General features: G+C 47.9%; 1 protein-coding gene across 2 annotated transcripts; it reads left to right on the forward strand.

The window, feature by feature from the left end:
* Window positions 1-2,141: 2,141 nt before the first annotated feature.
* On the forward strand, window positions 2,142-5,535 carry LOC149309820 (transcription factor Sp8-like). 2 transcript variants are annotated; one of them, XM_089531355.1, is made up of 2 exons: window positions 2,142-2,180; window positions 3,601-5,535. In XM_089531355.1, exons 1-2 carry the CDS (start codon window positions 2,160-2,162, stop codon window positions 5,104-5,106), a joined length of 1,527 nt encoding a protein of 508 aa, XP_089387481.1. In that variant the 5' UTR covers window positions 2,142-2,159; the 3' UTR covers window positions 5,107-5,535. The 2 variants fall into 2 exon arrangements, with proteins under 2 accessions (XP_089387481.1, XP_089387482.1); XM_089531356.1 differs by lacking the exon at window positions 2,142-2,180 and adding an exon at window positions 2,667-2,737.
* Window positions 5,536-15,952: the final 10,417 nt, after the last annotated feature.

Genomic DNA, 15,952 nt, shown 5'->3' on the forward strand with positions numbered 1-15,952 from the left:
AAGGGCTAACCACCTCTGAAGAAATCTTGCCAAGAAAAACCCAGGATCGGGTCTCTTTAGGGTCTCCAGAAGTCGGAAACAACTTGAAGGCACACAACCCACACACACATATTCTCCACTGAAATGAATGTTGAGGGAAAAGGTGACTTCCAGGGTACTGTTTCCAGCGGTGGGCATCTCAGATCTTTCCTTTTATTTGGTTATATTGTCTTTTATGTTTGGAAAGAACTCCCTTCCCTCCAGGACAGGGCAGCTTCTTCTAGCACCTGGGCCCCCAGTTATTCCTTTGACCTGGGTGATTTCCATTTGTATGAAAAGAGGGAGAAGAGGAGGAGGAACAAGGCACCTTGTAAAAATTAAAGAAAGACACCCACGCTCTTTATAACCAGAAAAGAAGGTGAAAATAATGAACGTTTTAAAAGGGGTAAGAGATCGAGGTTTGGATTGCATTTTGCACACGCGGACAGGGACCTCTTGGAAGGAAGGAGGGAGACAAAAAAAAATCAAACCAAAGGCCTGGCATTTATTTGAGAGGCTTAAAGAACCCCATCGCGACACCCGTTTGGTTTAACACAACTATTTCCCTTTACATAAGCGAGAGGGAGAGGGTGGAAGGGAGAGGGAAGCAGGGGTTTTCCGAACCACCCGAATTACTTATCTGAAGAAAGAGGACTTTAAAAACAAACACACACCACCGCTATTCACCGAATTCACAGAGAAACTAAGGCTGCATCTACACGGCAGAAATAATCCGATTTGGCACCACTTGAACTGCCATGGGAACTCTGTTGCGGCATCAGAAGGGAGCAATTGGATGCAGAAAAGGGGGAGAGAGAGAAAAAGAAAAGAGCAGCATTGCAAATGCAAAAGAGGGTGGGCAAATGTTCAGACTCTTCCCCAAACATCTCCCAATCTTGATCTCAATTGATTTGCAGCATTCCCCCCTCCCAATAACCGAGCTCCACCAGAACTGGTGCCACAGCCAACTCCGCCCTCCCCCCCCCCCCCAGAATTCCATAGCATGGAACCAGGGCTGTTTAAGGGGTGTCAAACCGGATTATTTCTGCGGTGGGGATGCAGTGGAGCTTTATTTAGGGGGAGGGAAAAAAGAGGGTGCTGCCAATCCCCTGAAATCAAGAGAGGCGAAGGAGAAGGGGAAACACCTGTGCCTTCGCCAACCCTCTTTTGCATTTTGCAAAGCATCTTTTTTTCCTCCTCTTCCTTCATCCTTTTCTGCACCCAATCCCTCCGCTCTGGTGCCCCAACTAGCCCCCAGAACCCCATTGCATGGAGGCAAGGCAGTTCAAGGGGCGTCAAATCTGCAGTGCCAATAATAATAATAATAATAATAATAATAATAATAATAGATTTTATTTATGTCCCTCAATGCAGCGGAGTTTTCTTTCTTTTCTTTTTGGGGAAGAAGGATGCTAGAAATTCCCTGTAAAGAAGAGAGGGGAAAGTACCGGTGCCCTCCCTCTTTTGCATTTGCACCATCTTCTTCCTTTTCTGCATCCAGTCCCCCTCTGCTCTGGTGCCACAACCAACCAGAATTCCGTAGCATGGAGCCCGGGTAACCGTGAAGGTCATGAAACCGGATTATTTGTGCAGTGCGGATGCAATGGAGGTTCCCCCCTTGGGGGGGAGATGGCCCAAATCCTCTTCTCTTTGGTTGCATCCACACTGGAGAAGCAACCCGGTTTGGCAGCGCTTTAACTGCAGGAATGGCTCAAGGCTCTGGAATTCTGGGAGTTGGAGTTTGTTGCCCACAACAAACTCCAACTCCCAGAATTCCAGAGCCTTGAGCCATTCATGCAGTTAAAGCGCTGCCAAACCGGGTTATCTCTCCAGTGTGGATGCAGCCCTCTTCTCCTTCCTCTCCTGCTTGCGATCGCGTCTTCCTTCCTCGGTCCAGAGGCAGGCGCTGATGACCTCACGCGTCCCCCGTCCTCCGCCATTGGCTGGCTGGGGCCTCCGCGGCACTTCAAAGCCTGCGAGGGAGCTACAATTGGGCTGGAAGGGGCGGGCCCCATCATTGTATTGCACACCTCTTTTAAAAAAACACACGCACACGCGCACACACACGCACACCCGCAGCCGGCCTCTGATTTATCAATATAAAAAAGATCCTCTCTCAGAGGAGGAGGGCACTGTGTGGGATGGCAACTTCACTTCTAGGGGTGAGTCTCAGGGTTTATCTCTCTCTCCCCCCCTCCTCCTCCTCTTTTAATTGGGTCCTCTCTCTCTTCAACCCCCCCTTCCTCCTTCCTTTCTTTCTTTCGGGGTTAAAAAGTAACCCCTTCTGTTGACCGGGGGGCTATCAGTCTCCTCCATTGAGGGTTTTGTGTTTCTTCCTCCTCCTCCTCTTCTTCTTCGTCTTTTTCTTTTCTCCTTGTCTCTAAGTCCAAAGGAGTTGGAGAGAAAAGAAAAGAGAGAGAAGGGGAGGGAAAGAGGGAAGAGGGCAGTCACTCCTTTCTCCCCCTCCTTTTTTGTTGTTGTTGTTGTCAGCGAAGGGTTGGAAGGGCATTAGCCCCCCAGCCACCTCCGAAGCTGGGGCTGAGGGACTCGTCCTCTTGGTCCCCGGAGAACTGGACTTTTCTGCTGGAAAAGGGGTGGAAAAACAGGCGGCTTCCCTCCATCTCTTTGTCTGTATCTGTATACAGATGGGAGAGAGGATCTTTTTAAAACTGAGAAAACTTCTCGATTTGCCTTCCTTTTAACCCTTCGTTTCCTGCAGGTATGTGGACCATTTTTCTCTCTTTCTCCCCTTCCCTTCTTTCTTTGCTTCTCTGGTGTAAAGGTTTTGGGGAGAGAACCCCGGTTTAAAAAAACCCCAAAGTTGGATCAGGGAAATGGATTCCTTTCCCAACCGGGGAGATTCTCCATCTGGATTGTCGCTCCTGGGGAAAAGGAGTGTAACCTCCTCGGATCGGGGCTCCCTCCCCGCCCCTCCTGCCCCCGGAGGCGGTGGAAAGAGCCCGGTCCCTCTGGGATCCCGGGAGGCAGGCGAAGCTCCAGCAGCCTCGGCTTGGCTCTTCGAGGCTGTGCCTCTGCTCTCGGAGAGCGAGGGGCCGAGGAGGTTGTTTCCAATCGGAAACGTCGAGGGTAAGGAGGGGAGAGAGCCTCCGGGGAGCCCCAGGAGCAGCAGGGAAGAAGAGTCTGGGTAGCTCTCCGGACCGAAGCAGGGCAAGGGAGGCTGGGCGGGGAGGAGAGGGGAGGGGAGGGAGAAGAGGGAAATCCTTCCTTCCTTTTTCCTTCTTTCCTATTCTGTTTCTTTCCTTCTCCTTCCTTCCTTCCTTTCTTTCTTTCTTTCTTTCTTTCCTAGTCCTTCCTTCCTATTCCTTCCTTTTTTCTTTCCTCCCTTCTTTCCTCCCCTCTTTCTTCCCCTCCTTCCTGTTTCTTTCTTTCCTTCCTTCCCTTTTTATTTATTTGTTTCCTTCCTTCCTATTCTTTCTTTCTGTCTTTCCTATTCTTACCTCCCTCCCTCCCTAGTCTTTCTTTCTTTTTCTTTCTCTGTCATTCTCTCTTCCTTCCCTCCCTGCTGAGACTGACGGGCCTTTCTCTCTCTCTCTCTGTCTCCCTCATTTTCTCTCCTGGCAGGAAGAACCGCGCTTGGGCTCCACTCCTCTGGCCATGCTCGCCGCCACCTGCAACAAGATCGGCAGCGCCAGCCCTTCGCCCTCGTCCCTCTCGGACAGCGCCTCCTCCTTCGGCAAGGGCTTCCACCCGTGGAAACGCTCCTCCTCCTCCTCCTCCTCGTCCTCCTGCAACCTGGCCGGGGTCGGGGTGGGCGTCGGGGTCCCGGCTTCGGCTCGCAATGGCTCTTCGGCTCACGCGGCGGCGGCGGCGGCAGCGGCGGCGGCGGCGGCGGCCTTGGTCTCGGACTCGTTCAGCTGCGGAGGCTCGCCGGGCTCCAGCGCCTTCTCGCTCACCTCCAGCGGGGCAGCGGCCGGGTCGCCCTTCGGCAACGACTACTCGGTCTTCCAGGCGCCCGGACCGTCGGGGGGAGGCGGCGGAGGAGGAGGCGGCGGCGGAGGCGGCGGCGGAGGGGGCGGCGGCGGCGGCGGAGGGGTGCAGGAGGCCTCTCCGCACCAGCCGGTCTTCCTCTCCAAGGTGCACACGTCGGTGGAGGGCCTGCAAGGCATCTACCCGCGGGTGGGGATGGCGCACCCCTACGAGTCCTGGTTCAAGCCCTCGCACCCGAGCGAGGCGGGCGCCTCCAGCTGGTGGGACGTGGGCGCCGCCGGGTGGCTCGACGTCCAGAACCCCAACGGGGTCCACCCGGCCGCCGCCGCCGCCCTGCAAGCGGGCTCCTTGCACTCCCCGCTGGGCGCCTACAACTCGGATTACTCGGGCCTGGCGGGCCACTCGGCTTTCAGCTCCGGCGCCGCCTCCTCGCACCTCCTGGGCCCCGCGGGGGCTCAGCACCTCATGGACGGATTTAAGCCCGTGCTGCCGCCGGGCTCTTACGGGCCGGACCCGGGGGCAACGGCGGCCGGGGCGGGGGGCGCCATGCTCGGGGGCGTCGGCGTCGGGGTCGGCGGTCCCTCCGCGCCGCTAGGCGGCTCCCCTCGCTCCTCCTCGGCCCGACGCTACTCCGGCCGCGCCACTTGCGACTGCCCCAACTGCCAGGAGGCCGAACGCTTAGGGCCGGCGGGGGCCAGCCTGAGGCGGAAAGGCCTCCACAGCTGCCACATCCCCGGCTGCGGCAAGGTCTACGGGAAAACCTCGCACCTGAAGGCCCACCTGCGGTGGCACACGGGCGAGCGGCCTTTCGTCTGCAACTGGCTCTTCTGCGGCAAGCGCTTCACCCGCTCCGACGAGCTCCAGCGCCACCTCCGCACCCACACCGGCGAGAAGCGCTTCGCCTGCCCGGTCTGCAACAAGCGCTTCATGAGGAGCGACCACCTCAGCAAACACGTCAAGACTCACAGCGGAGGAGGAGGAGGCGGAGGCGGCGGAGGAGGCGGCGGAGGCGGAGGCGGCTCCGGGGTCAAGAAGGGCAGCGACACCGACAGCGAGCACAGCGCCCCCGGCAGCCCGCCTTGCCACTCCCCGGAGCTCCTCCAACCTCCGGAGCCTGGGCACAGGAACGGCCTGGAGTGAAAAAGCCCGACCCTCAAAGGACCCCTCTCTCTGACCCTAGTTGCCCCTCAGTCGTAGTCGTCTGACTTTCCCGCCTTTTGTGTTTTGGGGGCCTCCCCTCCTCAAGTCTCCCAAATTTGAAGCCTTCTGTGAGGGACTTTGGCCACACAACTCTGAGGCGCGGACAGGAGAAACTGACCCCTTTGGCTCCCTCTCTCACAGACTGACTGGCCTTTTGTGTTTTTGCCCCCCAGAAATGTTGTGGGGGCAAAACAGGGGGTCTCCTCAGGCTTGGGTTTTGCCAAGCCTGAAGCAGCTCCCGAGTTAGGCCCCCGACGACGGACACCTCGAATCTAGAAAGTGGCGGGTGGTTCCATATATACATATACATATAAGGAAAGCGTGGCCTCCGCGGCTGGAATTTCCCGCCAAAGAAGGGGAATGGACACATCTGGGGGGGAAAGGGCGGGAAAGCCTGGTGAGGGTGAGGGTCGGGGGGGGGAGTGAGGGAGCCCCCAGCTCTTCCGCTGAAAGCACTTTTTTAATTTTTGGAACAAGGACATAATCTTAAAAGGGAAACTTCTCTCTCCTCGTCAGGTTTGGCTTCCCAAAGGGACCCTGCCAACGTCTCTTGTGTGTTTGCTTCGAAACTGCAGCCCTGCAAAGCTAGAGGGTGGTGCCATGCTGTCGTTTTGTTTTTCTGAGGGGGGGGGTTCTAAGGAAGTTGGTGGGGAAATAACTTTGGAGGGGGAAAGGGTGAAGACCCATAAAGCTTGTGAGATTTGGAGGAGGGATAGGGATGACTACAGGTCTTTGGGGTCGCTGAGTGTATCATTCCCTCTTGGCTTCTCTCATTTCTTAGGCTGCATCCGCACTGGGGAAATAACCCGACTTGAAGGGCTCAATGCTATGACATTCTGGGAACTGTTTGTTGCGGAGTTTCCAGAAGGCCATAGCATCGAGCCCTGGCAGTTCAAATCGTGTCAAACCGAATTGTGTCCCCCGTGTGGATGCAGCCTAGGTCCAAAACACACTGCAGAAGCAACCCGCTTCGAGACCGCTTGAACCGCCCTGGCTCAGTGCTGGGAAATCCTGAGTTGTAGTTTATTGTAGCACCAGAGCTCTTTGACAGAGAAGTCTAAATGTCTCACATAACTACAGTTCCCCAAATCCCCTAGTATTGAGCCAGGGTGCTTCAAGCGCTCTCAAACTGGGTTATGTTGGACCAGTGCTTTGGAGACCACCCCGAAGCAACCCAAATTAATCCCAGTTTGAGATTCGGAGTTGTGTTTGAAGGGAAAGGGGTTATGTTCAAAGGGAACCAGTTCCACTTCCAAGTCGAGTGAGTATTTGACTTTCGCTTTGAAGGCGTTAACAATCCCTATAAAAACTCTTCCTAAAGCGTTTACTCTGCGAGGGAAAGCGGTGCTGCTTTAAGCCGAATAGACACCTCTGAGGATCTTCCTTTGCCTTGAACTACCAATTCCAACCAGGAAGCCAGTCCTAATTCAATTAAGGCGGCGATCCTGAACAAATCCTTTTTTTAAAATTAAAGGCAGAGCGATTTACCTCTGAGTAAACCTTGAGTAGGATTGCTGCAATCCTACGGACGCTGATCTGGGAGTCAAAACGCATCAAAGCTGGTCTGCATCCCCGGTCCCTGTAAATCCTCCTAGTTTAAGTGAATTATGGGTTGGGCTATAAATCTCTGCCTTAATGGATCAGAAGCTAAATCACCCTCGAACTCGGGTCCTAAACAAAAAAAACTAATTCGAGGAGACGGAAAGTAATTATTCTGACAAACCCAACTCTCTCCTCTCAGCATAGTTTACATTGGTTCTTGAAAACTATCTGAATGTGATCGGGCCAAAGTTGAAGTCCTGCTGGTTTCAATCGGAAAACTATCAGCCTTAACGCTTTCCCGACTGAACTCTCATTTTCAACTTTCTCTTTCAAGAAAAGTCTTATTTTTTAATAAAATCTCATCCATTTTATAAAGAAATTAATAGTCCCACTCTCCCAGCTCCTTTTCAGAGTTTGACTATCCCACATTCAGTCCTCTGGAGGCACCTAGGATCGAAATTATTATCCCCCCCCCCCTTTCGAGAAGTCAAAGGAGGTCCCCTTGCTTTTCATCGAGGCTGTAGTTTGAATGCCAGAATAAAAGAGAGGGAGGGAGGGGAAAAAACAAACAAATAAGAGACCAATATTTGTAAAATCCTTTGAAAACTAGAACGGAAAATCGTTGTAAAAACAAGAGTCCACAATTCAATATAACTCCGCCAATGTCTTGGTGCGAAACTCAGTTGTCCAGGAGACGATTTTGTATAGTATTTTTCTTGTATATTACTTCCAGTAAATATTGAAAAATATATTGAAGTACACTTGAGCTTTTTTTTTTTCCTGCCCACTTTATTTTGTTGGGTTGTTTTTATTTTTCTCTCTTCTTTTTTTCCCAGTTTTGGTCACAAGGAATTACGAATTATTATCGTTGCAGTCCTAATTTCACTGCATTTTTAAAAAAATACAAATATATAAAAATAAAAATAAAATTTAAAAACTTGTTCCTTGAAGAGAAATCAACTTCAGGACCTAGTTTTCGCTTGAATATTAATTTAGATAGGCATAAGGCTGTAATTAAGGCAAACGATCTTTGATAAGTGTTGAATGACATTTTAATTTAATGGAGCATGTACTTATTTGCATTTTTTGCTGGCAGTTCAGGTCTAGTTTTAAGTGAGAGTTTCCTATATTTCAAAGCGGTGGGTTCACCCAGACCCATGTATTAAATAAACTGTCCGAGTGAAACCGACTCCTGGTGGCCTATGTGTATTTCCTGACCATAAGCTTTGAAGAAAAAACAATCATAATAATTAAAAAGTTAATAAATAAATAAATAAAGATGGAGAACGTTCCTCAGAAACAAACAAACAAAAAAACTCCTGACGCTGACGACGTTGGAACCGTTTGCGAACGCAGCGAACGCATAATAGTCGGATATTTCACATTGAAATGAAAAAGAGGAAAACGAAAAAGAAACAAAAAAGAAAAAAGAGAGAAGCCTTTCGCTGAAAACACTTTAAATTTTTTTGCATTTTAAATGCATGGATTGTGATTGATTTTTAATCTGTAAGATTTGAAACGGAATGAAATAAAACGCCAGAGAAAACGTTGGTTGTTAGGATAAAGTTAATTGTTTTTTTGTCGGAGGGTTTTTAAAAACTGCTTTCCTGATGTTCCCCCTGGAGAATAGATGCGTTTAGAAGCTGCATTGAATGCTGCACTGCCAGGCAAATATATATAGATATAGATATAGATATAGATATAGATATAGATATAGATATAGATATAGATATATGCACACACACATACTTTCAGTGTATATTATCAGTGGAAGCGATAGATATTATTTGTTATACAATATATTAATGATAATATATGTGATGTGATATATAATATATGCTCGGATATCATCAGAAAACAAGTGGATTTACTCCCAAGTAAGCCTGGTTGGGTTTAGACTTCAGCAAACTGGATGAAGAAAGTTGTGTCAAAAAGAAATGAGGGAACCTTTGGGTGCCAAGGGAGAAGTGAAAACTTTCGTGTTCGTATTTTGTTTGATTTTATTACTCTTGAAGGCTGCGCTTGTTTGTGACATGCCTTTGCCGACAAATCAGATGGAAAGGTATATGTATCTATATATATTATTTTAGAGTATGATATATATATATATATATATAGGCGTTTTCCGAATCTTTCCTCTCATGCAAGTCAGAAGGGAGTTTTCTGTTACTGCAGAAATGAGTTGTCGTTAGATGAAAAGTAACTCCTTGGTGCTAAGTAATTACATACAGTATTTATTTATTTACAGTATTTATACTTCAGCCCTCAAAGCTCTCAGAGTGGTTTACAATTATTATTATTATTATTATTATTATTATTATTATTATTTTCCTTCCTCTTCTCTTCTTCACGAACACTTGAATCTAAAAAGAGCCAATTTGGGCGATCCTTGTTTCCTTGCAGAGAAGTTTAAATTAAGACGGGGAAAATTAGAGCAAGTCACCACTCTGAAAAAGGCGCTTTTCCTTTGAAAACCGTCAAACGTTTAGAAAGAGGAGTAACGTTTGCGGATCTCAGGGTCGTTTATTAAATGCGAGGAAGAGCATTTGTGCCTGCAATTGTGTGTCTGCCAAATTGTGTTTGTTCTCATACTCTGTTGTTACTTTCCACCACAAGCCGGAAGCTCTGGCCTGTGTCACTTGCGGAGAGGGATATTATTTCGGGACTTGCTTTAAAGTTGCAAAGCGAAAGTCTGAACTGTGGGGCCGAATTCGGGCCGGGAAGTTATAGGATACTTTTGGGGACCCTCTTGCGAAAGTTAAGCTGTGGTTGTGTTGATGCAGAGATTTGCTCTTTCGGATTTCGCTTCCACAGTTTGGGCGTCGTGTCTGGTAGGATGGTTGCCTCCCCTCTCCTCCCTTTGTGTGTGTGTGTGTGTGTGTGTGTGTGTGTGTGTAGTGCGGACATACAGCTTTAACGCGCATTCGGCTCCGCTCCCTTGGTTTACCGTTGGCCTTTTCTGAAAGGAATTGCCCAGCCCCGGCAACCCCAAAGAGAAACGGGAATGTTTAAGGGTGGTTGTTGGAACAGGTGGGTTTCACTCCTTAGTAGGGCTGCACCTGCACTGCTGACATGTTCTGGTTAACCCCGCTTTAACTGCCATGGCTCCGTTTTATGGGATTCTGGGATCTGCAGTTTGTTGCGGCACCAGAGCTCTCTCTCTGACAGAAGGCTCAAGAGCTCTCAAAAGTACAAGCCCCAGACATTGAGCTGTGGCTGTTAAAACGGGGTCAAACTGCGTTAATTTCTGCAGTGCAGATGCAGCCTCGGTGTACCTCCTCAGACGGTTTTGCATTTGCTGTGATCACTTCCCTTCTTCTTTTTCTATTCTATTCTATTCTATTCCATTCCATTTTCTTCCTTCTTTCATTACTTCATTCTTCTCTTCTCTTCCCTCCCCTTCCCTCTCCTTCCCTTCCCTTCCCTGTTCTGTTCTCTTCCCTCTTCTCTTCTCTTCTCTTCTCTTCTCTTTCCTTTTCCATTCCTTTCTTCCTTCCTTTCTATTTTTTGGATGCCCACTCCATTTCTAAACGCTCAACTGACTTTTTCTAACGAGGCATTTGGAGGGATGTCATATTGAGGAGGAAGCAAGCTTGTTTTCTGCTGCTCCAGAGAACAGGACCCAGAACAATAGATGCAAGCTCCAGGAAAATAGATTCCACCTCAACATTATGAGGAATGAACTTCCTGACAGTAAGGGCTGTTCGACAGTGGAACACACTCCCTCATAGATTGTAGAGGAGTCTCCTTCCTTAGAGGTCTTTAAGCAGAGGCTGGATGGCCATCTGTCGGGGATCCTTTGATGGAGATTTCCTGCATGACAGAATTGGGTTGGATTGGGTGACCCTTGGGGTCTCTTCCAATTCTATGATTCTATGACTGAAGGAAACACTTATACACGACAAACTCCAACTCCCAGAATTCCATAGCCTTGTAAGCCAGGGCAGTTAAAGAGGTGCCAAACTGGGTTATTTCTAAAGTGTGGACGCAGCCCATGGGGTGCAAATCCGTTAAAGTCCCCTGTCTTCACTTAGGTACTAACAAGATAACTGCTTGTCCTCTTTCCCACTCTTTTTGGACATCAATAATAATAATAATAATAATAATAGTAGTCAAAGGAATGGTGGCACCGTTCCCCCTTGGGTTATCCTAGCCAGAGTTTTAGAAAGTTACTTTTTTGGGGATTCCAGGTTCTCTAGGACTTTTGGTGATTATGGAAGTTGATAAGAAATCTCCTAAGGCTGCATCCGCACTGCAGAAATACTCCAGTTTGATCCTGAGAATGGCAGTTTGTTGCTTAAACTGTTGCTTGGTATTGAAAGACGTAGAAAGGAGTCCTGTAACAATCGAGGAAATGAAACCTCTAAGGCCTCATCCGCATTGGAGAAATGATGCGGGCTGAACCTGCTTTAACTGCCATGGCTCAAGGTTAAGAAATTTCTGGGGATGGTACTTTGTTGTGGTAGTTTGTGTAAGCAACAAACCATTCCCAGAATCCCTTAACCTTGAGCCATGACAGTTAAAACGGGATTATTTCTGCAGTGTGGATGGCTCCTTCCATATATTTTGGTGGACTCTGTAAAGAGGGATCTTTCAGACTCACTGAAAGAAAGAAGTTGGCAGCATACATATGTCTGTACCTGGCTTCCACTCCACCAAATGTATCCGAGGAAGTAGACTGAAGTTTAGGAAAGCTTATGCTGCCAACTTCTTTCTTTCAGTTTAGTCTCAAAGGTGCTGCAACTGATTCTACAGACTAACACGGCTATGTCTTTGAACTACGCCAAACAGGTTGGCATTATAGATATATAAGCTTTTGGATCTGGGATGGGCAGATTTGCATGTGATCTAAAGTCCTCCAGATCAATAGTTCTGGGTTGTTTCCCAGAAGAGAAATCTGGCCATTCCCTATTATTTTAGATTTTCTGGGAATTCGCAAATTCAGGATAGTCGCATCTCTCCCCTCGCAGCGCATCGTTCAAAAGCTGAAGCCCCACTGCAGAGACAATCCGGTTTGACGCGACTTTAACTGCCATGGCTCAATGCTATGGAAATTTCCTACAATTCCCAGATTTCCATAGCATTGAGCCACGTCAGTTTAAAGTGGTGTCAAACCGGATTGTTTCTGCAGTGTGGATGTGGCCAGAGTTAGGTCCAAAACACACTGCCCCTATGAATGGTGGACGAAGTTTTGGAATAGTCTTATATATAATGAAGGCGGAGGTGAATCCTATTGAATTCAAGGCAGCTTGACTTGTAAGCAACAAAAGGTCCAGACTTGGGTCCCTCTGGAGGACTTCAGTATTGACAGACAAATTGTTATTAATTTTGGCTGTTTGCAGAAAGGAAGGGGGGGGGGAGAGAAATTCCTTTCCCGATCCCTCTTCCCTGAAACATGCTACTGGGGTCCTTCAGTATAAATATGAGATGCCTTTTGTGTCTTCAGTGAAGCTTCTTCTTGTTGCTGTTGTATGCCTTCAAATCGTTTGTTACTTATGGCGACCCTAAGGCTTTGTGGGGTCTTCTAGGCCAGAGGGGGCTTGCCATGGCCATCCTCTGAGGCTGAGAGAGTGTGGCTGGCCTAAGATCACCCAGTGGGTTTCCATGGCTGGATGGGGATCCCAGTCTAACACTCAAACCAGGTGTAGCTTACTCCCAAGGAAATGTGTAAAGCGGGACAGATTGTGGGCAGTTTTCATTGACTAGTAGGAATTTGTGGTTGTGGGCCGTCCATTCGTTGTTGTTGTGTGCCTATGGGTCACCCATGTATTTCTGGGCAAGATTCTTTTCCAGAGAGTTTGCCCTTGCCTTCCTCTGAGGCTGAGAGAATGTAATTTGCCTAAGGTCACCCAGTGGGCTTCCATGACTGAAGAGGGATTAGAACCCAGGTCTTGAGTATAGCACTCAAACCCCTGGCTTTTTCAATGACAATCTCTCTCTCTCTCTCTCTCTCTCTCTCTCTCTCTCTCTCTCTCTCTCTCCCATTCTATAGTGTAGATGCACCCTTTTCTGCCAACTGGGAGTCGTAGCCCCTCTCAAAAGTAAAGTTGATTGACATCCCCAACTTTGTTGCGAGTTGTAGCTGCAGGAAAAGTACTTTTGTCCCCTGGGGATTATGGGAATTGGAGTCAAGTAACTGTGCTCCTGTTGGATGTGTATCTCAATGCTGGCTGAATGCAGCCTTGGGCTTTAGGCTCGGCTGAAAGCTTTTCTTTCTCGTCTCTGGAGGGTTGGTTTTCGTACAAAGACAAGACGGGAGGTAATTAAACCCCTTTTCCTCGATAAATAACGCGTTTCAAGGAATGAGAGGAAGGCAATTCGAGGAATGGCTCATCTGTTGCGAAAGAGCAATACAGTTTCTTGTTCCTCCCCTTGCCTTTGTTGTTGTTGCTCACCTCCAAGTGATTTTTGTCTCATAAGGACCCTAAGAGGAAGCTATCCTGAGGTTTTCTTGGCAAGTTGAGGCTGAGAGAATGTGACTTGCCCAAGGTCACCCACTGGGTTTCCATGGCTGAGCCCGGATTCGAACCCAGGCCTCCAGAGCCGTAGTCCAACGCTCAAGCCACTACACCACGCTGCCTCTCGCCCTGCGTTTTAATTCTTTTGGGCTACTTAATTGCGTTCTTGGCTAATAGGAGAGCAACAGTTCTCTCTGCAAAGTTAGCAACTGCGAGCGAGCTATTCCTCGGTTGCAGCCAAACAGCGCCGCCAAGCGGCTAAAGAGCAAACAGCAGCGACCACAAAACAAATGCTCCAATGGAGGAAATCTGAGCAGGACTGCTTAATGCTACTCTCCTGATCCAGTTTATTAGGCTTAACCATACATAGCTTCCTATAGTACTTTAAATATGAAGAGCTTTAAATATGAGACCAATTAATGCCAGCATCAGTATTCCTGGAGGGGGGCATGCTTCAATAAATGCAGAAATGATGATTTTTACTTGACAGATAATGCAGTGCTCTTTGGGGTTTTTTCATCTTCTTAAAGGCAAGGTGGAAACTCCATCCATAGGATGCAGGGTCTAATAATTGCATTAAAGCCGAAACACCTTTTCTCCCACTACAGAAATTCATTAATTTTGTAATATTTGTCAATACTGTTTTGTGAATTGTTGTTCATGATGATTGTGTAGTTTCTGACTCAGGCAGGGACGTAGCCAAGGGGGGGTTCTTGGGGTCCGGACCCCCCCCTCCCATTAGAAAAATGAATGGTGTGTGCTGCTGCGCCGCTGCACCCAAGCCTCATTATAATGGTGGCACTTAGTCTGGACCCCCCCCCCCCCCTTCTTAAAATCCTAGCTACGTCCCTGACTCAGGCCATATCATGGGGTTTTCTTGGCAGGTTTCTCCAAAGGGGCTTTGCCATTGCCACCCTCTGAGACTGAGAGAGTGTGATTTGGCCAAGGTCACCCAGTGAGTTTCCATGGCGAAGCAGGGATTCGAACCCTCGTCGCCACAGTCATAGTCTAACGCTCACACCACTACATCATGATGGCACTGTAATTATTTTACATACATTTCAAGACATAAAGGACACTGCCTGTTTTTAAATTTCTTTCCCCTCTAATCTCATTCTTCATATCCAATCCCTTCTCCCTAAATTTATAGTTGCCAACTCAGAATAAAACCCCACACATCTGGCTACTGGTAAGTAGTTAGGGCAAATGCCAGGGTAATGATTACAATGTTACTGGGAGCAAACAATCGAAGCCACTTTATTTTCATGTACAGACTCAGGCAAAGGGTGCCTTGAAGACCAAGTCATTTTATGGTCAGAATGAGTTGAATCCTGGCTCAGTAATACCTACAGCCCAATGGGGCTGAGAGGTTAGACATGATTAGGACTACTGCCGCACTGCAGAATTAACTGCCATGACTCCATCCTATGGAATCCTGGGATTTGTAGTTTGTTGTGCCACTAGAGCTCTCTGATGGAGAAGGCTAAATATCTCACACAGCTACAGCAATGAGCTATGGCAGTTAAAGCAGTGTCAAATTGCATTAATTCTGCAGTGTAGATCCAACTGTTGTGTGCCTTCAAGCTGCTTCTGACTTATGGTGACCTTACAGTGTTTTATGGGCAAGCTTTGTTTAGAGGGGGTTTGCCTTTGCCTTCTTTGAGGCTGAGAGAATGTGACTTGCTCAAGTTCACCCAGTGGGTTTCCATGGCTGAGCAAGGATTTGAACCCTTGGTCTCAAGAGTCATAGCTCAGCACTCAAACGACTGCACCACACTGGCTGTACTCTCAACGATTTCAAGGGCTCTGCTCTAATACAGTTTGTGCCTGTATCTGTAACCGTTATATCACTTTGAAGTCACTATTAAGTGTTACCACTATAACACACTCTACATGGGGCTGCAGAGATGTTTTTATTCAAGCAGGCTTTTAATATATGATCCAGGGTCATAGCTAGGATTTTGGGAAGGGGGGGGGGGGTCCAGACTAAGTGCCACCATTATAATGGGGCTTGAGTGTGGCGACGCAGCAGCACACACCATTCATTTTTCTAATGGAAGGGGGGGATCCGGACCCCAAGAACACCCCCTTGGCTACGTCCCTGTATGATCGTGTCAGGGAGCCTTTAACATGGGGTGTATGCTTTACTTACGCTTTTAACTTTTGTATGTTTTATGTAATTTTATACTGTTTTTAGCTAGTTGCTTTTAATTGTTTTTTTTTTTTTTTTTTAATTTTACTATAAAGTTTTTCAATGGTTTTATTTGTGAGCTGCCTTGGGATCCTTTCTGGGAGAAAGGCAGCATAGAAATAAATAGATTCTAGCTGCCATGGATTCCATACCATGGCTCTATCCTATGGAATCCTAGGATTTATAGTTTAGAGAAGTACTTGAATGCTCTGCTAGGGAACTCTACAATGGTAACAAACTGATATAACTGTGAAGTGTATAAATACTGCAAAATATGACAACAGTGCAGTATAATGGTTTGAACATTGGAGTATGACTCTGTAGTGCAGAGTTCAAATCGCTGCTCAGCCATGGAAACACACTGAGTGATGCCAGGGCAAGTCACACTCTCACAACCTCAGAGGAAGGCAAAGGCAAACCCTCTCTGAACAAATCTTGACCAGAAAACACTATGATACATTCATCTTAGGGTTACTATATGTTAGAAACAACCTGAAGGCACACATATAACAGCAGTACGTAGGTGTGGGAGATCACCTAACTGATAGCAGTGCAGTCTGAGATAGTCGCATCCCATCTTCCTCAACAAATATTT

The sequence above is a fragment of the Sceloporus occidentalis genome, unplaced genomic scaffold (assembly GCF_023333645.1).
Source record: "Sceloporus occidentalis isolate IW3139 unplaced genomic scaffold, rSceOcc1.0.p SCAF_7, whole genome shotgun sequence".
Taxonomy (NCBI): domain Eukaryota; kingdom Metazoa; phylum Chordata; class Lepidosauria; order Squamata; family Phrynosomatidae; genus Sceloporus; species Sceloporus occidentalis.